Source organism: Macrobrachium nipponense, chromosome 40 (genome assembly GCF_015104395.2).
Source record: "Macrobrachium nipponense isolate FS-2020 chromosome 40, ASM1510439v2, whole genome shotgun sequence".
NCBI lineage: Eukaryota > Metazoa > Arthropoda > Malacostraca > Decapoda > Palaemonidae > Macrobrachium > Macrobrachium nipponense.
The window spans coordinates 2097249-2124890 of NC_061101.1; the positions used below are offsets into that span (position 1 = coordinate 2097249).

Below are 27642 nucleotides of genomic sequence, written 5' to 3' on the forward strand. Positions count from 1 at the left end.
TTAATTATCACAAAAACTTCTTTTTTTAATTGCGACTAAAACACATGATTTTCTAGGAGACAGGAGTGGATCAAAAGCAGGTAGGAGAATGCCTTCTATACCTGAAAATACAAAACTTTATTGATGTCTATTTATTTATTGAAATATGAAATTTAATATTGTGCAAATATCACTGCTACTACTTTTATTTGGTCTCTCACTATCCATAATTCACTCTTGAAATGTATATCCAATAAAGCTAACTGTGTTCTTATGAGACAGTTTACTAAATAAATCAAATGATCTTGGGAACTGCAAAGTTTTATCTTAGTTTAACTAACTTCACCATTTAGAAGGATCATCAACTATGATTATTATAATAATAAACATGTTTCAAAAGCAAAACTTACCCTTCTCATAGAGAAAGATTAATCTGTCCAACAATATTATCGACTCCACTACCGGTGCTAACAGCAGTCTCAGAGAGTAATACACGACTACCTGTAGCAAACACCGTATTCGTAATGAAAGAAAATGAAAGAACTTCAAGTTATGTATGTCTAGTAAAAATTATCTTCTCAATCAATAATTTACCATAACCTTTTGTGGATACTTCAGTAAAAGATGGCAAATTTCTCAGAATAATCATCAAAGTCCCCCAAATGATAAAAAAAAACAAAAAAAAGCTACTTTGTGGTAAAGATGATAAAATATCGTTTATAGAAGATGCAATGGCTAGATTCCTGAACTGTGCTCGGTGACTGTTGGGCAAAAATAATTTCACAACTCAAAACGAGATTTGCAGGCCAACAAGCAAAAACTCAGCAAAAAGCATTAATCATTTATTTACAAGATGAAAAAATCTTTTAGATTTAAACAGCAATTTAACAGCAGTTTCCTAGCCAACCTGATCTGGCCACAACTTTGACACAAGTGTTCAAATTTTAAATAACTTGCGTTAATTATAACCAATCATTATTATCATTATTAAGTTTCTTTATTAATATTATTGCTATGTAGTTTAGCCAGACCAATGAATTAACATGAAGTACAGTAGCAAAACTGTTCTGAAGATCACCGTAATATAATTACATACAGGCAATGCCATTAGAACTTGAGTGTTTCACTGTATTATTACATAAATGAAAAACCACAACCCTCTGAACTGGGCACTAGAAAACAAAAATCCTTCCAACTATCTTACCTGCATCCATCGACTAAGATTTTCCTTAGTTTTCTCACTATTAAATCCAAATCTTTGTGAGACTAACATTCTTCAATCGGCTCACAGCAGCTTCTGCATACCTAAGAGAGAGACATTCTTTGAAATGAAATTGCAATGAAACCATCCAATACATTTCTAATTCTAATAAAATTGTCAGATAACTATTTGGCAACCAGAAATGTCAGATGGGATATAACTAAATATCTAGGCTCTTTCGCGAGATTCACAATATCTACCCACAAAAGTCAAGGAGAGCATTTATAATCATTGCTTTCTGCCCTATGCAATAAATTTCATCTTTAATTCCGTTTTAAATCTCCCTAACAAGTTGGTCAACTTCTCTCAAACTGTCTGTCTCTCATTTGTCCCTCAAGTTTAAGAACAAATCTTTGATAACAATAAATCTTTTTTTTTTTTTTTTTTAAGATAAATGAACTCACACTGCCCTGGACTCATTGCTGTATACATAGTAATCAACTACTTGCCCTTAAGATATGAGCAGTATCATGGATATACAGTGGTACTTCGTTTGTCAAACGTTTCACATGTCGAACTTTCCGTTTTTCGAACAAAATTTTCGAGAAAATTTTGTATCGTTTGTCGAACAAATGCTTGTACTTTGAACTGACTGATTATCTAGTTTATACTTGTATTCGACGGCCTACTGGGTCTTACAAGTTAAACTGTATTATTTTATTTTTTTATTTACAATATATAGTTTAATGATAACAATATTCAACAAAATACATTAAAGTATAAAGCATTTAATAAAAAATTTAGCTTTCAATATAACATTTAGCATAAAAGAGGTATAAAATCGTACGTAACCACGGTGACGTCACGCCCAGCTGACTTGAGACTGAACAAGGGAGCATTGATATGTTGAGGAGAGAAGAAGATAGAGTTAAAGTATTACTGTATATGTGTAAAAGCAATAACAATTCACATAAAAAGGGAATTTCTCAATAAATTTAACGTAATGAAAGTATTAAAAAAATAAAAGTCTTAATTGAGCCAGCATTCAGTGTGCTGAGTGAAATGGTCTAGTTGAACAATATAAACAAAATAGTTAATGAAAGAACAAAGCTTTTCACAGTAAAATTTAGCACAAATGATTAACAAAATCATTCATCATTGCAGTGATACACAGCTAACGTGATGTAGAGGGAGGTAGGGTTTATATTTTTTAGGAATAATGAATGAATGATTTTAAGTTATCATGCGTCGTGGTATTGTTGAAGAGAGAAGAGGCAGTAAAATCTTTACTATAATATGTACGTAAAAGTTGTACCAATTCACATAAAAAATAAAATGTTATTTCACAATAAATTGAACGTAATGATAAAATATGAAAACAATCAAATGCAATACAGAAAAAAGAAAAAGAAAAAAAAGTCTTAATTGAGCCAGTGCTCGGTGTGCCGAGTGAGACGGTCTAGTTGAACCAAGGTCAAGAGAATATAAGGTCTTGTCATGCACAGCTTAAACTGGGGTACAGGATTAAACGGCTAGGTGCGTGACATCACAATAACTGCAGCAATAACCTATAGCAATCCTGCCTTTACTTCCTCTTTTTTTTTTCTAAATACTCTAAGCCATTCGATAATTCAATTAATAGTCAGATGTAGGTTCTTCATTCTACTATGTTATAAAGAAGAATAATCATAAGAGATCATTAGAACATTTTCCCCAAATAACATTGAAATTATAGAAAACCTATCTCTGCTTTCTTCTTTTTATCTGTTATTAAATACTATTATCTGTTTCTGAAGGAAAATAATTGTCAGAATAAAAACTAATTTTAATATATTAAATAATCATGAGCGAGTTCTAAAGAACATTCTAAACAATAATATAAATATATTTCTAAATTACACATTTAACAGATCTCCATAAAATCACATTTTGCACATATAATAGCTATGTCGCTAACTTTTTAAATCTATGCATCGCTTTTCTGGAACTACTAATGTGTCTGTTCAAATTTCGAATTCTAAAAACTGTATGTCATGGAACAAAATATTTTGACTTCTGAAGTTATTTGGATGTGACTGCTAATTATATCCGCTAATTTAATTATCGCTCCTTTTAAGGCTGTTAAAACATTTTCCTCCCATGGTGAGAATCAAACATCTTATCCATACATTTCAAATGATCAAGAAACTCTAGGTTTCATTAGTTTCCCCTCACCAAAGCTTATGGCACCAATCTTTGTGTCATCTTTCTTTGTTACTTTTGCTCCTAAATGTTCCAGTTGTGGAAACTTGCAAACAATGAACCCGCCAACATATGGCATCTTCCCATGTTTGTTCTTCAACTTCCTGGTCTTTGAAGTCATCACTTTGATCCTTATTAAATACTGCTAAGCAAAATAAAATTGCTGATATACTGGGTTCTTTCTGAAGGGAATTTCGTTCGTCTTTGAATGATGCGTCTTGCTTGTCAGGGACGTGGGAAAATGAGGCGCATGTTACATTTTCACTGTTGCAGTTTTAAACATTGCTATTTGAGCTTACAAGTGTGCTGTCTTTTCCTAAAAGGTGGGCTCTGAGACGATGTTTAAATGCAACTGGTGATGTGTGCTGATCGTACACTCCCATTTGACTTTTGCAACCAAAAAAGTGGCCCAACCCATCCTGATTTAGTCTGTAATTTAGAGTACACGTCATGCCAAGTTTTTATTTTGCCCTTTTCAGCAAGTTAGACAAAGGATAGAGCATTGTACTTCTCTTCACTTTCATTTCTCTAGCGGTTCTATTCATGTTTTGAAAGATTTTGTCTTGCAATTACAGGTTTAGTCACGTAAGCATTTCTTGATGATTTTCTATCTGTTGGCAGTCGAGAATAAAACGGATCAAACTATCTATCAACAAGCCAAATGAAATGGCTTGTAATTTTCCAGCCCTTCTCTTCAAATAGCCTTGGTTGTCGAAGTGATCAAAAGATTTATAAGTACTTTTGGACAGCAGTTGCACGGCAAATTTAACTTTCATTCGTTGCATACCTATGATAAACTTGATATGTTTTTCAGAAAGTTTATAAGCTGTCTGAAGATCACTTCATTCCTCTTTATTAGCTCTAACTGGACCATTGTGAGCGTACATACTACATACAGTTGACTTGAAGTGTTCCTTTACCCCATCCCCTTATGTATGTTTCATGAAAATGGTCTGGTAACACAGCAATGAAGCCTGTTTGTCTTGTAACGACAAATGTGAATGGTCGAGATATTGGAAGCTGATGCTCATATTTTCTAATCACTACTGTAGACAATGTGTTAATGATATTAATGATATAAGAATAATAATTTACATTAACAGTGAATTAAGTTGTTAAATATATAGAAAAATTGTATAATAACAGAATAATAAAAATAGCAATGGTGAAAATCATATTCAGTGCTTACTAACCATAATCGTCAACCTTTGTTCCATTCAGGTGTGGCTGGTGTAGGCATTTGCTGGGATCATACTTTTGTCCATGGTAGATCAATATTTAGTGTCAATTTCACACCCTACCCAATATCACTGTCTCTTCGTGGATGGCGACTCAGCGATATTAGTGAGGGTGTGAAAAAAAAGTTATTGAAGCAAACTAACTGTTTCAATATCTTGTTCAATATTTAAAATTTCCCTCCACATGTAAACCTAACAAAAACATCAAGAAGAAATCATCAATTGTATTTATTTTTATGAAAGTAAACACAATCATCATTCGCAGAATAGTGAGGTTCATACGAGTTCATGACAACTATGGTGGTAGTTCGAGAATTCATCGGTGGTTAAAGACCCACTTGATAATGGAATTACCCTGTGTAATGTAATTAAGCGCTTTGTAAGGTATTTCACTTTTAATACTGATATTTTTATGTATTAGCAATTTGACCTTGCAACCAGATGCACCTTAAATGGGTAGATACATGGAAATAAGAGCTGGATTGAATTGCTTTTGCTTTCAGTATTTGTCAGGTTTTAATTTTATTTCTTTACATTAAACTTAAATGGCTAAATTTCTCCCCTCATTTGAGTTTGTCCTTGGTCATGATCATTGCTAAAAAGTATGACACCCAAGCTTTTTGTAATTATATAATAATGAGTTTTCTTTATTAAAATCAGCTGGTTTCATAAATGAATTTATAACACCTATCTAAAAACTATGCAGTAATTCACAATTGTCATGTTCAGTGCTTTTCACAACCATAATTTTGTACTAGCCTTTGTTATAGGACTCAAGCAATACAAATTCATTGAAACTATATGTCCTTTTTTTGTGTGTCAAATTTCCATTCTTGTAAAAATTCCTTACATTGAAGAAAGAAACCCACTAGATTACTGAGTATAAAATTGTTTACTTGTGAGTATTAATATAGAATTTTACTAAAAACTTAAGTACTTTGAGGCCTTAACTGTGGCCCATTCTCAAGGAATATAGATAACACCTTCCTAGAGAGAAAAATTAGTATACACGAAATGTAGATAACTACTTACTAGAGGCACCATTGAAGTCTACAGAAATACTGATAGTTACTTACTGGAGGCATCAGTGAAGCCTCCATGAATGTAGATCACTACTTACTGAAGGCAGCATTGAAGTCTCCTGTTAGAGACTCCAATGCTGCTTCCAGTAAGTAATTATCTGTGACCTGGAGACTTCAATGCTGCCTCCAGTAAGTAGTTATCTGGTTATCTGACCTGGAGACTTCAATGCTGCCTCCAGTAAGTAGTTATCTGTGACCTGGAGACTTCAATGCTGCTCCAGTAAGTAGTTATCTGTGACCTGGAGACTTCAATGCTGCCTCCAGTAAGTAGTTATCTGTGACCTGGAGACTTCAATGCTGCCTCCAGTAAGTAGTTATCTGTGACCTGGAGACTTCAATGCTGCCTCCAGTAAGTAGTTATCTGTGACCTGGAGACTTCAATGCTGCCTCTAGTAAGTAGTTATCTGTGACCTGGAGACTTCAATGCTGCCTCCAGTAAGTAGTTATCTATGACCTGGAGACTTCAATGCTGCCTCCAGTAAGTAGTTATCTGTGACCTGGAGACTCAATGCTGCCTCCAGTAAGTAGTTATCTGTGACCTGGAGACTTCAATGCTGCCTCCAGTAAGTAGTTATCTGTGACCTGGAGACTTCAATGCTGCCTCTAGTAAGTAGTTATCTGTGACCTGGAGACTTCAATGCTGCCTCCAGTAAGTAGTTATCTATGACCTGGAGACTTCAATGCTGTCTCCAGTAAGTAGTTATCTGTGACCTGGAGACTTCAATGCTGCCTCCAGTAAGTAGTTATCTGTGACCTGGAGACTTCAATGCTGCCTCCAGTAAGTAGTTATCTGTGACCTGGAGACTTCAATGCTGCCTCCAGTAAGTAGTTATCTGTGACCTGGAGACTTCAATGCTGCCTCTAGTAAGTAGTTATCTGTGACCTGGAGACTTCAATGCTGTCTCCAGTAAGTAGTTATCTATGACCTGGAGACTTCAATGCTGCCTCCAGTAAGTAGTTATCTGTGACCTGGAGACTTCAATGCTGCTTCCAGTAAGTAGTTATCTGTGACCTGGAGACTTCAATGCTGCCTCCAGTAAGTAGTTATCTGTGACCTGGAGACTTCAATGCTGTCTCCAGTAAGTAGTTATCTGTGACCTGGAGACTTCAATGCTGTCTCCAGTAAGTAGTTATCTGTGACCTGGAGACTCCAATGCTGTCTCCAGTAAGTAGTTATCTGTGACCTGGAGACTTCAATGCTGTCTCCAGTAAGTAGTTATCTGTGACCTGGAGACTCCAATGCTGTCTCCAGTAAGTAGTTATCTGTGACCTGGAGACTCCAATGCTGTCCAGTAAGTAGTTATCTGGGACCTGGAGACTCCAATGCTGCCTCCACAAGTAGTTATCTACATACCTGGAGACTTCAATGCTGCTTCCAGTAAGTAGTTATCTACATCCCTGGAGACTCCAATGCTGCCTCCAGTAAGTAGTTATCTACATCCCTGGAGACTTCAATGCTGCCTCCAGTAAGTAGTTATCCTGGAGACTTCAATGCTGCTTCCAGTAAGTACTTATCCTGGAGACTTCAATGCTGCTTCCAGTAAGTAGTTATCTACCTCCCTGGAGACTTAAATGCTGCTTCCAGTAAGTGGTTATCTACCTCCCTGGAGACTTCAATGCTGCCTCCAGTAAGTAGTTATCTACATCCCTGGAGACTCCAATGCTGCCTCCAGTAAGTAGTTATCTACATCCCTGGAGACTTCAATGCTGCTTCCAGTAAGTAGTTATCTACTCCCTGGACACTTAAATGCTGCTTCCAGTAAGTAGTTATCTACATCCTGGAGACTCAAATGCTGCTTCCAGTATGTAGTTACCCATATCCCTGGAGACTTCAATGCTGTCTCCGTAAGTAGTTATCTGTGTTCCTGGAGACTTCAATGATGTCTCCAGTAAGTAGTATCAATATCACTGGAGACTGCAATGCTGCCCTCCAGTAAGTAGTTATCCATATTCCTGGAGACCTCAACTGCTGCCTCCAGTAAGTCGTTATCTACATTCATGGAGACTTCAATACTTCTCTCCAGTAAGTAGTTATCCATCTTCATGGAGCCTTTAATGCTGCCTCCGGTAAATAGTTATCCATATCCATTGGAGACCTCAATGCTTCTCTCCAGTTAAGTAGTTATTTACATTAATGGAGACTTCAATGCTTCTCTCCTGTAAGTAGCTATCTACATTCATGGAGACTTTCAATGTTGCTCTCCAGTAAAGTTAGTTATCCATATTCCTGGAGACTTCAATGCTTCTCTCCAGTAAGTAGGTTTATCCATATTCTAGAGACTCAATGGTTCTATCCAGTAAGTAGTGATCTATATTCTTAGAGACTTCAATGCTTCTCTCCAGTAAGTAGTTATCTATATTCATGGAGACTTTAATGCTGCCTCCAGTAAATAGTTATCTATATTTCATGGAGACTTCAATGCTACTCCCTAGTAAGTAGTTATAATTATTCCTGCATATCTTCTTTCCATTGATGCACTGTTTCGTAAACTGGCCCACCTCAAAGTTTACCCAGCTTGGACTAGCTGCATATTGATACATTTACCTGTTTAATAAGGTTAAGTAGTTGTCCATATTTCTGGAGACTTCAATGCTGCTTGCTCTTCAATAAGTAGTTATCTATATACTGGAGACTTCACTGCAGAACAGTCTTTAGTCTCTATTAAAACACATCAAATGTATTGCCACTTCAGATTAAATCATCAAGGACATAGAACACTAGACTAAAGTTTAATAAGTTATTCGATGAATGTCCTGCTCAAGATGTAGGCTAGGCCAAGGTCAGAAGAATCTGGCCTTTTAGTATCGAAAACCAATGACATACATTATATAAATGCGGCCTTGGCCTAACTTTTTGAGGGCTGAAGACAAAGAAACTATGTCAGTGTCAGTCATGGTATTCCGATGTCAGACATAGGCGTAGGCTAACAGGTCAGGAAAGGAATCCAGCCTTGTGTTCTCTACACTACCTTCAGTGCAGTGTATGTAAAATGCCTTTCACTTCTCATATGTAGGTTTGGTTGGCACTGACCTGCTTAAGATGTTCATGATTGACAGGAAAAGCACCAAAAGAAGGAACAAAAAGTTTGTCCATCCTGTTGCTTTACTTTCAAACACACTTTCATCTCATAACTATATCCTGAGCTGATGTCAGAAAGCTTTATCTGCATCTTATAAAAACTATATAATCGGTTGTAACAATCAAATTTACTCCGAAAATTAAATAACAGGTTAATCATTTGTAGAAGCCTTTTGGCTACCACATCAAGGGCAACACTAAATTCTGTTAGATCTAAGTACTGCTGCTTTCTAATCATGAGGAGAATGAATGAGTTAGGTGCTATGACCAAACCAAAAACCCCCACCCAAAAAATCAAGAACAAGAAACAAGATATTAGAATATCAAGGGTTGACTTTTAAGCAAATGCAAACAGAACTTATTAGACTGCAGTTCCAGAGCTTTGTAAAAGAGGGGAAAGAATGGTCATGTGACCGTTGAAATATTAGGATTACTGATTTTTCCTTTCCACCACCCATCTTGTGAGAGTGACCTGGGAGGTTGCACGGGTACCTGAGGAATGGAGGGAGGGTGGGGGAACCTGGAGGATAGGTAAGGGATTGGGGGGGGGGGGGTGCTGGAGAATCAGTAATGGGTGTGGGGCTGAAGAATCAGTAATGGGGGTGGGGGCCATTGGTTAAACGGACTCTCATTTAATTTGATCCTTAAGGAAAGCAAAAATCAACACTGATGCTCTAATCAGGGAAGGGTCAGGATAATACAAAGCTGAAAATTACTGGAATCAGGACAATGCTTGTTAACATGAAAAAGAATGAATAACAATTATAGTGGATGTAGCCAAATGAACTACGTGTTCCCTTCAAGATTAGTTTTGGTGCTCATTTTCACAAACAAAAAACTAATCAAATTCAGTTTCCATTAAAATTCTATTAAAAATAAAAAAATAAACAAATTAGTGGACAAGGACGCAAAAATAGCAAAATGTATCTTGAACTCATTGAACTGACAAATCCACGGGATCATAAGTAGTCGACAAATCGTGACTAAAGCGACAAGAAATCCAGTCACGAATCCCACGAGATGAAAGGCTGAAATGAAAACTCCATATCTACTGCAAACTATTCCTTTCTATCAACTTTTGGGTTGGTATATAAGAACCATCAGGGTGTTAAGGTGTGTTGTACTCGGATGACTCAAGTTAAATACCGGCCAGAGAATTTCCATCTAGGCTACTCTGGTGAGAAGTGGCTCGAATAAAAAACAAGTACTATGAGTGACACACTGATACATTAGTTCCTTTATACATCTGGTGGTTCTATATTGTAACCTGTCAATGGCTATCATAATTGCCTTTATGAAATTATATTTATAGGTCTTGGTACTTGTGGTTTATAATTTCATTACTTTATAGGTGGATTGTGTAAATCCAAAGCGTATTTCCATTCAAAGAACGTTCTGAAATTGGACACCTAATAATAGATCTACCATGAACAAAAGTGGGATTCCCAGCAACGCGCCTGGCACCAGCCACACCTGAATGGAACAAAGGTTGACAATTATGGTTAATAAGGACTGAATATGATTTTTACCATTTTGCTATTTTTATTGCTCTGTTACTATACTATTTTTCTATTTGTTTAACATCGACTAAAGTTCACTGGTAATGTGAACTATTATTCGTATATCATTAACATATTGTCTACAGTAGTGATTAGAAAATATGAACATTGGCAACCAATAGCTCGACCATTCACACCTGTCGTAAAGACAAACAGGCGTTTATTGCTGTGTTACCAGACCATTATCATGAAACAGAAGGGGACGGGTAAAGTAACACTGAGGCAACTGTACCATCCGGCAATAAGAATCCAAGATCAAGAGAATTATTTCTAAAAAGCTTAACGATGTAGAGCATCCGCAAACATGTATAGTATTTGCTGTTGTCAATTGGATTAATAAAGGACCTTCCTCGTGGTAATTAAGGCGAGGTTGAGTTGATGTCACACTCTCGACTGGCAGAAGCTTATTTTGAGTCAGCGCTGAAATGACCTCCTATGCTCTTTGGACCTTAAGTTGAACAATATTAACAAAATGACATTGTTATGATACAATAAAGTTCATACATACTTACCTGGCAGATATATACATAGCTATCGACTCCGTCGTTCCCGACAGAATTTCAAATTTCGCGGCACTCGCTACAGGTAGGTCAGGTGATCTACCGCCCTGCTCTGGGTGGCAGGACTAGGAACTATTCCCGTTTTCTAATCAGATTCTCTCTTCCACCTGTCTCCTCGGGGAGGCTGGGTGGGTCTTCAATTGTATATATCTGCCAGGTAAGTATGTATGAAACTTTATTGTATCATAACAATTGGTTCATTTTCATACATTCAACTTACCTGTCAGATATATACATAGCTGATTGACACCCTTTGGTGGAGGGCAAGAGACAGCTAACTAACTGACTAGACAGGTAAACAACATATGTTGTAGGTATAAATAAACCTTAGTTCCTACCTTCTTAGATGGAAGACTTCGTGGCTACTGCCAGGAGTCTGCTTCATCTCAAGAGCCTTAGCGAGATAGTGATCTGTGGCCAAGAGTTCTTGTGGATCTGTCGATGGGGTCTCTTCCACTTACTCGACAGAACCTAACTGGCGTTTGTCAATGGGAGCACATCCGCTTATATGACAACACGCATTTATTTAAGGAGCACACAACCAATCCCGATCACCCGATCCTAACCCGTGTTAGTTCTAAGATTGCCTAGAGTTATCCCCAAACTCTTAGCAAACAACCACAAACTCGAAACTCATACATACAAAAATAAAAATTTTGTACCCCTCTAATAGTCAGATGTCACTCGATTTTCAAATGAAGCGAAGTGAAGGCCGCTTGTGCGACAACTGACACTCCCATGCACCGAAAACACGAGAACACATCCGACAAGAGGGTTACGTACACAATTTAAGGATTGGTGCTTTCTCCTTTACCCAGAACCGTCTGTGCTGACACAAACGGACCTAAAGAAAAACATTTCTCATACGTAACTCGCACGTCTTTTAAATAATGGGATGCAAACACGGAGTTGCATCTCCAATAAGTTGCGTCCAAAATGTTTTTGAGTGACATATTTCTTTGGAACGCCACAGAGGTTGCGATGCCTAAACTTCGTGGGCTCTCACTCTTAAAAAGATTAAAAGAATCATCTGGACAATTCTTATGAGCTTCCATAATAACACTTCTAACAAAGAAGGCTAAGGCGTTCTGGACATTGCTCTCTTGGGGTCTTTTACTGAGCACCAAAGACCTTTTTTGTCGAACCCCCCAACTGCTTCTTCCTGTCCAGATAAAATTTTAGAGCTCTAACTGGGCAAAGGGATCTTTCTGCCTCTCTGCCCACCAAACTAGAAAGTCCTTTCACTTCGAAGCTCCTGGGCCAGGGATTCGAAGGGTTTTCGTTTTTGGCAAGAAAGAGAGACTGAAATGAACAAATTGCCGAGTCTCCTTTGAAGCCAACTCTTGATTCAAGGGCGTGCAACTCACTGACCCTTTTTGCCGTTGCAAGAGACATCAGAAACAAACACTTTCTAGTGATATTACGAAAAGAAGCAGTGTGTAGTGGTTCGAAATTCTTATGAGGATAGAAATTTAAGAACCACATCTAAGTTCCAGCTTGGAACCCTAGGTTCAAGTGACTTTGATGTTTCGAAGGAACGAATGAGGTCGTGCAAATCCTTATCATTCGTTAGATCTAATCCCTTGTTCCTAAAGACTGCTGATAGCATACTCCTGTACCCCTTAATAGTCGGTACCGAGAGATGCGACTTTTCTCTAAGAAACAGAAGGAAATCCGCAATTTCGGTCACAGAGGTACTGGAAGAGGACAGCTTCTTCGACCTGCACCAGTTTCTGAAAACTTCCCACTTCGATTGGTACACTCGCCTAGTAGATGATCTGCGGGCTCTAGCAATTGCGCTTGCTGCCTGGCGAGAAAACCCTCTCGCTCTGACAAGTCTTTCGATAGTCGAAAGGCAGTCAGAGCAAGAGCGGGTAGATTTTGATGGTACCTCTCGAAGTGGGGTTGTTTGAGCAGATCTATTCTGTTTGGAAGAGATCTGGGGAAGTCCACCGTCCACTCCATCACCTCTGTGAACCAAATTTGAGCTGGCCAATACGGAGCAATCAGAGTCATTTTGGTTCCTTCGGATGCCACGAATTTTCTGACTACTTCCCCCAGTATCTTGAACGGGGGAAAACAAAAAGCGTAAACGTCTATCCCGACCAGTCCAGGAGAAAGGCGTCTGTTGCATAAGCCCGGGATCTTCACCAGGGCACAAAATGGTTTCTATCCTTTTGGAGAGGAATGTGGCGAAAAGATCTATTTGAGGCTTCCCCCAAAGGAGCCAAAGGCTCTGACAGACTTCTGAGTGGAGTGTCCATTCTGTGGGAAGGACCTGGAACCTCCTGCTCAATCTGTCCGCTCTCACATTCCTCTCCTTGGACAAACCTTGTTAGAAGAACTACCTTCCTTTGGTTCGCCCAAATCAATAGATCTCTTGCCAGCTCGTACAGAGCAAAAGAGTGCGTCCCTCCTTGTTTCTTGACATAAGCCAGAGCTGTCGTATTGTCTGAATTTATCTGTACGACTTTGCCTCTGACTATGTGTTCGAAGCTCTTTAGCGCCAGGTGAATTGCTAAAAGCTCCTTGCAATTTATGTGCCATGACACCGTTCTGCCGACCCAGGTGCCTGACACTTCTTTGGATCCCAATGTTGCACCCCAGCCCGACTCGAGGCGTCTGAGAACAATGTCAGGCTTGGGTCCGTACCTGCAGGGACACTCCTTTGTTTTCTTTAAGGGAATCAACCACCACTTTAAATGATTTTTTATTTCCTCCGAGATTGGAAACGTGTCCGAGAGCTGTCCTGTCTTCCAACTCCAACTTCTTCTCAGGAAGAACTGAAGCGGTCGAAGATGTAATCTTCCTAGGAGAAAGAACTGTTCGAGCGAGGAAAGGGTTTCCCAGAAGGCTCAGCCATTCCCTCGCTGAAGTGCACTCTTTCCCTAAAAGTCGATACTGTGGCACAGCCTTTCTTTATTCTCTCTTGAGATGGAAAAACTCGAAAACCCGAGAATCCATCTGAATCCCCAGATAAACCACGTTCTGGCTGGGGATCATCTGAGACTTCTCGAGGTTCACGATCAATCCCAATGATTTTGTCAATTCCAGTGTTGTTGACAGGTCCTCCAAACACTGCTTTTGAGACCTGGCTCTGATGAGCCAGTCGTCCAGGTACAGGGAGACGTTTATCCCTTTCAAATGTAAATGTCTTGCTACATTTTTCATCACGTCGTGAAGACTTGAGGAGCCGTGACAGGCCGAAACACAGGGCCCTGAACTGATAGATTCTTCCTTCGAACATAAATCGAAGGTATTTCCTCGACGAATGGTGGATCGGGATGTGGAAATATGCGTCCTGAAGGTCTAGGGACGCCATCCAATCCCCTTGCCGCAGTGCTGCAAGGACTGAAGCAGACGTTTCCATGCTGAAACTTTCTGTTGTTCGACGAATTTGTTCAGCGCACTTACGTCCAGTACCGGTCTCCATCCCCCCGAGGCTTTTTGCTACAAGAAACAAGCGATTGTAAAACCCCGGGGAGTTGCAATCCAGCACTAGCTCTATTGCTCTTTTGTCCCACATCTGTTCCACCATTTGACGAAGAGTATCCATCAGAACAGGGTCCCTGTATCTGGCGGACAATTCCCTCGGTGATGTTGTCAAGGGAGGAATGTCCTTGAATGGGATGCGATAACCCTTCTTGATGATCGACATCGTCCAAGGATTCGCTCCTATGTCTTCCCAGGCTTTCGCAAATGAATGTAACCTGGCTCCTACGGGTGTCTGGAGGACAGAATTCTCATTTTCCTTTCTTAAAGGGACGGAAGGAAGACCTGCCCCTCTTTTCGGTTGACTTCCTTCTGGCGATAGATCTAGTTGGAAGACCTCCTCGAAAGGGCTGCTGCTGATGCTGGACGAGCCACTTTCTTTTCCTCACTGGGGCCACAGGCCTATTCTTCCTTGAGGATTGTCTAGGAGATCCTGGGTGGCCTTTTCAGTCAGAGAATGCGCAATATCCTTCACCAACTGCGAGGAAAAGGTGTTCTGAGAGAGGGCGCAAACAATAAGGCGGCTCTCTGCGAAGGAGAGACGGCCTTCGTTAGGAAAGCACTGTGAACCGCCCTCTTCTTTAAAACTCCTGCACCAAAGAGGGAGCATACCTCAGCCGATCCATCCTGAACAGCCTTATCAATGCAGGTGAGGATGCTATTTAGGGTTTCTGGGTCCAGCTGTTCCTTTTCCTGAGATTTCTTGGCCAGAACCCCAAGGGACCAATCTAAGAAGTTAAAAACTTCTAAAGTGTGAAAAAGTCCCTTGAGGAGGTGGTCCGTTTCCGAAAGCCCCCATGTTACTTTCGCTGCATTCAAGGCGTGTCTTCTCGATGAATCCACTAAACTCGAGAAGTCTGACTCAGCTGAAACGGACAGAGACAATCCCATATTCTCTCCCGTTTCGTACCAAATGCCTCTCCTCCCTTAAGTTTAGCGGGAGGCATACAAAAGACCGTCCTTCCTAACTCCTTCTTCTTCTTGAACCAGGAGTCAAGAGATTGAAGCGCCCTCCTCATAGATATAGCAGGCTTCATTTTTAGGAAAGAGGAAGACTTGTGTGTTTTCGTGCTCGAGAACAGAGAGCGTGGAGAAGGAGGAGCGGCTGGCGTTAACGAGTCTCCATATTCCTCCAATAGAAGGGACGAAAGAACTTTGTAATTAGAAGATCCTTCCTTCATTTCATCCTCCGAGGCATCTTCTGGGTTCATAGGCTCGGAAGGAGAAGGCTCCCTTCTTTCTTCTGATTCTTCCCTTACTCTCTTTCGAGTGTCAGGCTCTTCATACGAGGAATGCGCCTGGTGTACAGCAGGAGTATCTCGCCTGGTAGGAGTAACGTGTTTGGAATACTCCTGGCGCTTGGCAGGCGCAGAGCGCCTCGAATACTCCTGGCTTCTAGTAGGCGCATCTTGTTCAGAATACTCCTGGCGCGTGGGAGGAGTATTAAGTTCAGAATACTCCTGGCGCCTGGGAGGAGTATAAGCTTCGGAATACTCCTGGCGCCTGGGAGGAGTATTAAGTCCAGATACTCCTGGCGCCTGGGAGGAGTTATAAGCTTCGGAATACTCCTGGCGCCTGGGAGGAGTATTAAGTTCAGAATACTCCTGGCGCCTGGGAGGAGTATCTAGGCCCGACGACTCCTGGCGCCTGGTAGGAGCACGTCGTTCCAAATACTCCTGATCCTTAGAATGCGTCTGATGTTTAGTAGGAGTATTGATTCCGGTAAGCACTTTCCGTCTAACAAGCGCTCTACTCCTAACAGGATCTTCCTCTTCAGCTAACTCTTGGCGCTTGATTGAAGATCTTGAATGTTGTACTGGCTCTTTGCGCCTACTCGGAGCCTGGCTCCTGGTTGGCGCCATACTCTTGACAGGAGTAACTTCCTTTCTTACTTCTCTCCTGTCTAACGCATTGCTCCCCCCAGAGATGGCCGCTTGTGCGACAACTCCCCTGAAGGGTGCGTCGCGCCCGACAGGAGATCGGTATTTAGATCTTTTAATAGGAAGCCTATCATCCTTCTTACGAGTAGGCTCCTTATAAAGAGTTCCTACTAACGAGGCTAATTGCTCTTGCATATTCATTAATATTCTCCTGGTTGAGGAGTCTTTCGAATCAGGAGAGGGAGATCTGGAAGGCGCTCTAGGATCCCTTCCAGACCCAGAGTCTGAATGTATTCTCGCCTTCTTTATTACCGAAGGCGCTCCTTCTTCAGAGAAGCGCTCGGGACTCGAATTGAGTTCATGCTCTTTCATACTCCTCTTCAGAGGACGGGAAAGTTTCGACTCCTTCCATCCTCTTCTCGGAGAAGGCGAACTAGACGACGAAAAGCACTCTCGAAGGACGCTTTTCCTATAGCGGTCCTTGGCAGTATTTGATATGCTCGATTCTGCCGAAGGGACGCCTGATCGTTGGGGATTCTCCACAACCCCCGTACGGCTTTCGACTTTCCTTCTCCTCCGGGCCAGGGAGCTTGGAAGAGGTCTAGGCCTGGGAGCGTCGCAGAGACGACCAGACGCCCCCTCCACTACACTGGGGACACCTATATCACTAGCGAAACCACATTCACTTTCCTTACCTTCCAATGCTGCGACTTTTTCCTGCATTTTCTGAAGGGAAGCTCTAAGTTCTGCTATTTCCGAAGCAGAACTAGAGGGATTAGCAATTTGTGAACGGGCTGAAACAGAATGGGCATGATTATCAGAGGAAGAAGCTACAGAACTAGATAGTAAATCATGAGAAGCAGACTTCTGCGGGTTTATAAGCCGCCTTCCTCTCTCTATCTTTCTCTAAATTCTTCAAGTAAGAAGTAGATTTTCCTTCACTCTTGTGCACTCAATTTCTTCACACTCGTTACACGTATTCTCAATCGAGCATCCAACCATTCTACACCCACTACAAGTAGTTGTGAAGATCTACCGAAGCTTTCGGAATCCTCACCTTACAGCCCTCATTCACACACACTCTGAAACTAACACTAGAGTCAGACATATTCACGAATTCCAAAAACCAAGTCCAAAAAACAGTCCACGATAGCGAATGCCAAACAACGATCCAAGTACGTCACCAAATATCAGCGAGAGATGATCAAAAGCTTTGCGAAAAAACGAATTCAGTCAGGAGGAAAGTAACAACAATGTTGATACCGCCGGCGACAGAGAGAATCTGATTAGAAAACGGGAATAGTTCCTAGTCCTGCCACCCAGAGCAGGGCGGTAGATCACCTGACCTACCTGTAGCGAGTGCCGCGAAATTTGAAATTCTGTCGGGCGGAACGACGGAGGTCGATAGCTATGTATATATCTGACAGGTAAGTTGAATGTATGAAAATAGTAAATGAAAGAACAAAGCTTTTCACAATAAAAATTAGCACAAATGATTAACAAAATCATCCATCATTGAGGAGATACACAGCTAACTTGAGGTAGAGGGAGGTAGCGTTTATATTTTTTAGAAATAAAGAATGAATGATTTTAAGTTAATCGTGCGTCGTGGTATTGTTGAGGAGAGAAGAGAGCAGTAAAGTCTTTACTATAATATGTACAAAAAAGCAGTACCAATTCACATAAAAAATTATATTTCCACAATAAATTTAACATAATGATAAAACATGAAAACAACAAATGCAACATGGTAAAAAGAAACGCTTGCTCGAGTCAGTGTTCGGTGCTCTGAGAGAGAGAGAGAGAGGAGAGAGAGAGAGAGGAGAGAGAGAGAGAGAGAGAGAAGGCAGAATGGCTCGGTTTCCCACTGACTTATTAGCTGATCTGTGATGATTATTCCTCCATTTCTTTCACTTACACTCGATCTGGCCAAATCACTCTTATTTTTGTTACGGAAAAATACCAATCTAGTGATAATTGCTTTTTACGATATTTTTACTACTGTAAAAGTAACTCAGCTCTGTAATAAAGAAACTGGCGCCGCTTTCAGCTTCTGTATGCCTTCGATTGTTTGTTTAAATGGCTTCCTTGTGAAAAGTTACTTTTATTTCTCTTTCCTTTTCTTGCATTCTTGACTTATTACTTATTTGTTTGTAAAATCCTCATGTTTGTTTTAAAAGTCTGCCATTCGCCAACAGTAAGTTGAGTAGTATTGTGGTATAATTAATCTATTTCGTGCAATTTAGAACCAAGTGTAAACACGCTGATTTCTCTCTCTCTCTCTCTCAAGACACAATCGGACACACACTATCGATTCCTTTAATTATCTTTGTACCTAATGTGAATAAAATGTATTTTGTTATCAACCTTTGCATACTGCAATCAATTCAGTTTGCTCAAAAGGGGTTCCCATCTCTCCTCCCTCCATCCCTCAGCCGGCCGGCCCCATTTTTACCAAACAATTTGTAATCGTACACAGAAAAAATAAAATTCAGAAAATTTTACTTCGTATAACGTACTGTTTCATTACTTTACACTCTTGATTTAACTTTTGAGCACATTAATAACAGAAAAAATGTGAAAAGGGGGACTTTTTGGGTTGTCTGGAACGAATTATCCTGATTCCCTTTATTTCTTATGGGGATATTTGTCTCATATTTCAAACGAATCATACTTCGAGCAGCCTTCTAGAACGGATAAAGTCCGAAATACGAGGTACTACTGTATATACATAAAAATCATCTTTCACCTGCAAATCCTATAATGACATTTTCTTACTTTCCATATTTTCATAGTATATTTAACACAAAGGTTTTTTTGGATGCTTAACTGAGGTTTCACTTAGGGTCAGTGAAGGCTTACTAAGAGACATTTTACAAAATTTTGAAAAAACTCCAAATATTAATTCTTATTAACTGCCAACACTACAAAATAATTCTAAACTGTCTGATCAAAATATAATCCATTCATTGTTGAGATACCAAATTCACTTAATACAAATCATTAATCCACATTTGAATGTTAATATTAACAGAGGTAATATTCCCCCAGGGGACCAAATATGAGAAATTTTGATATCTTACTCTGCAAAATCCATTTTGTGAGCATGGTTAACGGAACGCAACCCAGCATGACGATGTTCAGGCCAATGTTTCACAATAATATCCTCTAATGTTGCTCGATAACAATGAACCTGTCAAAACAACAAACAAAGCACTTCATTCAAAAGCTTAATGTGTAAAATCAGTATCTTCAAGATTTTAAAATCTGATTCACTTGAACTACCTACAGTTTTTACTGTTATTGTTGGGATGGTAGTTAACTATTGACACAACTATTAACACTTCAGGGGTTAGCCTATCATTAAAAATCTCGGCAGGATTTACAGTTTGCTTTTTAAACTCAGAAGACGACCTCCCTTTTCGGGGGGAGATTTTTCAAGGCTAAATATAAGGGTAATAAATTTCAACTCACTTTGAGGTTATCCGCACCCAAATGCAGACGCTGTGAGTACATTTCGATGGCGTGACATGCAACTTCCCTTGCTTCATAGCTCAGGTGATTGCCTTTCAGTGACTGAACAAACTTGCTCATTGGATAGCCTGGATAGGCAATGCCTGTACTGAAAAAATGAGGCAATAACTGAATCTATTACCATGATGAACAAAATTAAACACTTTACTCTGAAATCTATGGTGTTGCCTACAGTGTACAATACTGGAAAATTATAAATCCCACAGAGGGAAAATTCAAGAGTTTTTTAAATTTCATAAATATACAACACAAAAACGTGAACTCTAGATCAAATTACAAAACTAATGTAATCTATTGGTATCATTGTGATTTGGTAAAGTTCAAAATGGTTGGATGTGTCTTGTTCTGCTTATAACAGTCAGCTCTGTATTTCTATAGCAATATAAATATCACTTCAGGTTTCTTTCTGTTTATAAATATCACTTCAGGTTTCTTTCTGTTTAAGTCTTTGCATTTATAACTTATGTATGAAAGCCTTGGGGACATTTACTTCCCTCTGAATAGTACTGGTTCGTAATGGGACTGTCATTTCTCAAAGTTCACCTGATCAGGTATCTTAAGTAATGACTCCCACAGTAGCTCAAGTCCTGGGGATCAATTCATGCAGTGACATTAATTGATTACCATTTTCTTGTAAGGGTTACTTAAGCATTTGGAACAATTTTTAAGCTAGAAATGGAGTAGAAAAAACAAGTATACAATTTAGGCTGAAGGCCCTCACATGAAAAAATGATACAATAGGGTGGAAAGTAAGTTAGAAAAAAGAATGTGAATGGAGGTACAGTAAAAAGAATGAAATGGGCTGCAGCTATGAGTCGAAGGGACTCTGCAAAGAATAACCCCCTTAGGGTAATGGGCCAATAAAAAATTGGTTTTCAGTGAAACAAATACTTACTCATTCACAGTTAACTTCATGTAACAGCAGCCAACTGATACAACACCATGACACGCTGGCGAATTTGCAAAGATACGGAGTAAAGTTGGTCCAAGATCTCCACATGTATGAAGACCCAGAAGTCCATGCTCAAATCCACAAGATTCTAATTCTGGCCAAGCACTGGTCACGACCTGCAACAGTTTTTAAGAATGTGAGGAGCTAAACAGATCACTGAATTTACTCACAAAAAAATTTACATGAGTAACTAACATGACTCCAGGAGATAATTCTGTGGATTGTTAAGGTAATACTTCTGATGTACTCTTAAAAGGAGAAACAGCAATGTGAATGGAGTTACAAGGAGTCTTACTAGCCTTGACAAACCTATTATCACCAGAGCACAGTTCTCTCACACCAAATTTCAATAATGTCAAGGGTAAGTGAAGAGAAATAATAAAGAAAGAGCCAAATGGAAACCTCAAAGTAATTGCGAACCAAGAAAATGGAGCAGACAAGAAAATGGATGCCAGTGAAAGAAAATCTGCTCTGATCAAATTCACCTGATAAAATCCAAGTTGTGAAAAAAAGATACAAGAGGTACACTCCTAACAAAGCTGGTTCATTCAACTCTTAATTCCGACTCTACTTGTTTCTAACCAAATCTTCATACTTATGTGATCCATAAACAAATTAAAACTGTTAAAAATAAAGGTTTTGTAATATGTATGATCAAAACACAATACGTACTTAACAAAACAACTGAATTAAAATCATAATAGACACTCGTATATGAAAGACATTCAAATATGTAACAGTACGTAGTATGAATAACCAACCTCTCTAAATACTTCAGGGTCCATGTTGGGTTCTAAATGACAGTGGGTGTGTCGCGGAGGTGGTGGTAGCGGAGGAAGATTTTCATATTTGCGGTGCATCTTTTCAACAGTCTCCTTCAGCTGATTATCAAACTTTCTACAAAGAGGGAGGAATAAAAATGATTTCATCAGCTACATATAACAAAGAATTCAATACCAATAGTACTTAAAAATATTCATAACTAAAACACTCAAATCAAAATTCTCCTAGTCTTCTTAAAAGGCGACAAAAGAATGGCAGCAACAAACAAATAAATATGCAAAGAGCTCAGCACAAATTTCTTGAAATTGTAAAATTAGCCTACTAAGATACACAAAGTAAGTAGTACTGTTCTCAAACAATTTTTCATATAAACTTACTACTTGAAGTTATACAGTCCCTCTTAAAAAGAAAGAAAACTGCGGTGAGCTGGTAGTGCTCCTATGTATGTTTGGGTTTCAGGTATCTACAAATGTCATCATTCAAGTTGTCATATCCACTGACTGAGTACCTATTCTTTCTTCCATTTCCAAAGTACTTATGACCAAAGCTATGCATACTTCTCCAACAAGTTTCCTACAAAAAGTCTGGCACTTCATTATATTGCCCAAAATTACCAGAGGGTCTAAACCATACTATGCCAAAACATCAAGAAGATACAGATGATAAATAAAAGGATATTCATGAAAACCAAGACAACATGCTTGAAATGGTTAGTAGTAACATCTACCAATTTAAAATGGACAAATTTCACTACACATCAGATCAAATTTGCCTGTGCTTGAGTGAGGACATAGTTTACTCTAGGGGATTAACAAACTCTATTGGATTAACTTACTTTGCACCTCTGACAAATTCACCTTGAGCTTCTAAACATAAGACTCTAACGTCATGGCCATACGCCAGAAATCTGGAAAGATGTCCCTGGCCAGAACCAACATCAATCATCGTACTGCTGCAAGCGCACCGAGCAACATTTCCAGCAATGTACGCTAAGCGGGCAACTTCATGCTGTTTCTTGGGCTTGAGGTGTCTTCGGAAAACGTGCTGCAACAATTTGTGTTGCCCAGTCTCTGGAACAGAAGGATTTCTTAATAAACTAGAAAAAATTAAAATCTTGATGGCCAGTAGGTTGGAAAATCAAACTCACAAATGGGATTTCTCTAGTCACAAATTTAAGTGGCAGTGGCAGACACTTGTACAATCCAGAAAATTAAAAAATGGTGTTTATATGTATGTACTGCATTTTTTACCTAAGCCTTTCTAAGGAGGATGGTCCTAACCCATGATTTTTTGTACAAAACCTTTTGTGCGTAAGTCACAGTTACCACTAAATTGAATCATGCACATGGGGCTAAAAGAAAGAAATGAGTGAAAGTAAAATACAAAAACTTTCCACAATTAGATGAATCCATCTACTGGAAAACTGCCACAAACCTGAAACTTTTTATTGGCTCTTATCATATGTAAGTGGTAACCAGCTGATGGCCCTTTTCTTTTTAAGATAAACTGAAGCATCTGAGGCAACTTTGGAGCACACTATGGCTACACATAAGTAATGGATTTGTTGTGTAACAAATATTACAGGAAATAAAAAGTTAATAACGCAGGTGTGCAGTATAATGAATAAAATCAAATACAATATTATCTTACTTGGGCTGAGTTCAGAAAAGGCCTCTTCCCAGGATACAACCGCTGTCTCCTGCAGAGGATGATTTTTGCTTAAATTAGTCTCGTAATTATCATTTACTACATTCCGCCCTGTCGTGTCAGAGTTGCTGTCTTTGGAGCAAAAAGATCCTTGCTTGAAATTTGTTGTGCAAGATGAATATTCACTTGCTAAATCCTGCTGAATCTTGTGCTTCTTCATGTATGCTTTGAATGAGGCATCTGTCGTTACAGACTTCCTCGGAAGAGTGTACGTAAAGGCCGATACGCGAAGAGCTTGAAGAGATAGGGGCCAAACTTCTTCTGGACTGAAAAAGAGGGGGGAAATACATTGCATTCATAAAGTCAAGGATATACAATAGTCTAATCAATTTTACATTAATAATAGGATATACAGAAAGCAGAATATTCTTTTTATAAAATCCTACTCAAGTGAAATTTTATATACGTAATTGAATAATTGGTAGAAAACTATAAAAGTGGCTAGAGTTTACATAGGTTCAGCAATTTTGGTGATGGTCAAATAACAGTTTACAAGTTATGCAAATGATCTCATATCTTTCTTAATGTTAAAGTATACAAGGTTTTAAATAGGTATTATATGACCCACTGGCAGAAATATGAAAATCTCTCTAAGATAATACAGTACTAGCAAAATTGTACCTTGAGGATTGGACTCGTTAGGGTAGTCTATATGTGATCCACCAGGCGAAATATGGAACTCTTTTAAAGATAATTATTAGTAGCAAAATGTACCTAGAGGAGTGTACTTACTTTCTAGGGTAGTGTAAAACCCAGAGAATCAGTTAAACAGTAAACTTACTGACCAGACAAAGGACAAAAATGTAAGAATTAATGAAACACTGATACACAACATAAACACTTCCCAGATCAGTCAAATAAAAATGCAATGTACAGAGAGACAAAAAAGCATTACTCACCACAAGCACTAATCGGTGGCATTAAAACCCTTTGAAACATCATCACATATTATTGCATCAGGTCTAGTGCCTTGCTGTCACCAAGATAGTCACACAAGAAGGGAGGTTTCCAACTATCTCAAACCTAAGGTCCTACAGCATGCACGTGCAAACATCTACCTGAAGATCTTCCAGCTGTTACCTTGGAATGGTGTTTAGTTTACGAAGGCCGAAAATGTGCAAATGTAATTATGGGTTTGTGTTAAAAACCTAAAATTAAGACAACAAAGATGAAGTTTTGAGAAAATATGTATGCAAACCTTCGACTGTTATCACATAAGAAATCTGCAAGCTGAGAAGGAGTTAACCCAATCAGCGCTTCCCTCCAGCCTGGTTTAATGTGATTCCACAAGTCTTCCGTGAAGAAATCCTGCAAAATATGTAATTATATATAAATATAAGGAATGTCATAAATAAAATGAAAGTATACTATTATTCACAAGTAGATTCTTTCAATAACAAATTCTCTGGGTATATATGATGTTCCTTGTGGTTAATGCTCATTATCAGTTGTAGGGCAAGTGCTATCTGATAATCCAACCATTTTACACTACCATAAAGCTTACATAATGAAAACGACAATAGTCACATCATCATTAATACTGTAATGCTACATCAAATTTAACTTTACAGGGTTAGTTATGAAACAAGTACACTCTTGTGGCCTTCTACCTTGTTCATTTCACATGACCTAGGAACCTAGCTTTAATAACAAAGCTAATTTTTTCATATAAATCTACCAATCATAATTACCCTAACTTTACGAGGGTTATTCCCCCAGACACTTCTCAAGTTTTGCAGACAAAAGAATAACTATTTGTGAGCTTGCTCCTGTTGGTGGGTAGAACACCTCTAATAACTGCAGGACATTCTTATAACTACTCAGCCGCCTTCCCCTAAAAGCACACAAATTCCTTCTTGTCAGTATCTCACTGTGTGGCGGAATCACAAGCTTAGGAAACAAGCTGCAGAATCCCCCCCACATTATACATAATCAGTCCAGCTGCCAAAATCCACCCTCAATCACACTTTCTTCTTTACACAACAAATACAGCAGGACAATTGACCTACACCTATACAAAACAAAACAAAAAACAAAACACACGTACCTGCCAACACTATACAAAAACAAACGAAAAAACAAAACACATGTACTTACCAATCAATCCAGTTACTCGGGCTATCCTGTGCTGTCCGCTGGTCGAGGTCACAGAGAAATAAACAACCACCGCCACCAAGAACCACAACACCACAACAACAACAACAACACCCAAGGACTACAACCCAACAATACCCACCCAAGGACAACAACAAACACAACAACCAAGGAACACAACCACAAAACAACATAGCAAACAACCAAGAAACACAACCACAACCTAACAACACAGCAAACAACCAAAAACTCAACAACACAACAAAAAGCCATGCACAAACAACACAAAAAATCACAACAGCACAGGCACAACAACTCTAAACAAACAACACCAACCTAACAACATAATAACAAATCAATAACGCACAAAACTCAACTAACTCCCAATGCCTTCAAAGAACTACCGACACTACTGAACATCACCAGTTTCTGACTAAAGACTAACTGAAAAACTCACTCAAAACACACAACTCTAACAATCACATTACCAGCAGACAGCCCAGAACCTACCAACAACCAATTCAGTCATTAACTATCCATACAGCAATTACAACCCTCTCTTCTCTCTCTCTCTCTCTCTATCTCTCTCTCTCTCTCTCTCTCTCTCTCTCTCACACACACAGACGTTGTCAAATGGAACTCCATAACTCCTCCATAACTGAAATATATTGTCTGACCACAATTTAAACCATGACCTTTGCCATACTATTAACCTCTCACTGCGTGATTCTTAGACCACTCTGGGGTTTTCTGGACCCAGAATGAGTGAATTTTAGCTACCTTTGCACAAAAGATCCATGATAGCTATTGGATGACCTCTTTGTCCACTAACGCTATATCTATTAAACACAAGACTAGTGTTTGAGGCATTAGAAGACCAAAAATGTAGGCTAATATAGGTTAAGTAATGGGTCTGTGATCAACATATTTAATTAAATAATATACTGGTACCAGACCATCATTTAGGCCCCCCAAATTCACCATATAAACATAAGTCTGTAACCACTGAATCCCATCTAGTGTTGTTGCAGCACCCTGTATCAAGGTCCACATAGTTTTAAATTTTATTCCAACATGCTGAATAACCAGGTTTTCAAAGAAGAATCAGTTGCCAAATGATCGGAACTTCTTTATTATACATACCTGGTAACATGGTATCCTTAAGGAAAAAAAAAGGAAAGGTTCCAATATACCAGATAATGCAATCTAAATTTAATAAAATGATTGTGATTTAAAATATTTAAACAAAATGGTAATAAACAGTTCTGCTTTACTTACTAACACATAGGTATCCAGAAGGCTTCGGTACATATCAACAAATTTGACAGAATTCTTAAGAAACAACTTCCAGGTGTCAACATTGTCCTTGTTATTCCTATTGATTGTACCATTCTTTGACATTAACTGGTTTTGTTGAAGATGCTAAGGAACAATCAATCTGAAATAAAATAGTTTATGTCAATAGCCATGATGTTATTTCAAATTTCAATTATTACCACAATGTTTTCAAAGTTGCAATGGACCCACAATGCAGTTCATTTAAAAATTAAGCAAATGTCCAAATGATTTAGTGGACTTATGCAGCCTGGCTTTTCATCAATCACTTTTAAAAATGTAATTAGATTCTACATCACAATTATAGTTTCCTTGCCATTGAAAGGAATCCTTAGTCATCATTAACAGATCCCTATAACCACAAAAAGTAGCTTAAAATTTTAGCCACAAATGCAGCATAAATACTAACTACAAGACTATCTAAATGTAACTGGATATACTATCTAACAAGGTTATTTTAAATGTATCAGGATATACTATCTACAAGGTTATTTAAAGTATCAGGATATCTAAGCCTATGTGTCAAGAAAAGCTTTATGACAAAGTGGGCAATCACTGAGGCCACTCTACCTCCACAGATTGAAACAAGGATCAATCGAGTATGTACAGTATATACCTATGAACTGTGACCTCCACAAAAACCTCAACTGATGTAGATGGGGGTCTACATGTAACCATGTTAACTTTTAAAAGTGGCTATGGTATTTTCACTTGAGGATGGAAGCCCTGCCATCAAAGTTAGGGAAGATTAGGTTAGGGCCCCTCCCTGTAATTGCCATTTCCTGTACCAAAAATTCCTTAATTTGTACTTTTTTTTTTAATCATCTAGATGTAGTTTAATTAGCATCGTCACTGGAAGACAGTCTGCTTAGTTTTAACATTGCCAGGCTTCCAGGGTCACAAGCATAAACAACATCATTGTTTGA

The 27642-nt window shown here is 38.9% G+C and overlaps 2 protein-coding genes across 3 annotated transcripts in view; both read right to left on the reverse strand.

Moving 5' to 3' along the window:
• On the reverse strand, positions 1-26807 carry LOC135211799 (methyltransferase-like protein 25B). Its single transcript, XM_064245010.1, is given in 12 exon segments — positions 1-101; positions 390-480; positions 1184-1234; positions 1236-1284; positions 19395-19504; positions 19786-19933; positions 20741-20913; positions 21559-21694; positions 22416-22650; positions 23231-23553; positions 24486-24595; positions 26660-26807. Coding segments are annotated over 12 exon segments (1650 nt in total). The 5' UTR covers positions 26783-26807.
• LOC135211849 (methyltransferase-like protein 25B) overlaps positions 1-27642 on the reverse strand; it is a 163869-nt gene that overhangs the window by 104327 nt on the left and 31900 nt on the right. The gene's annotated exons all lie outside the window — the stretch shown is intronic.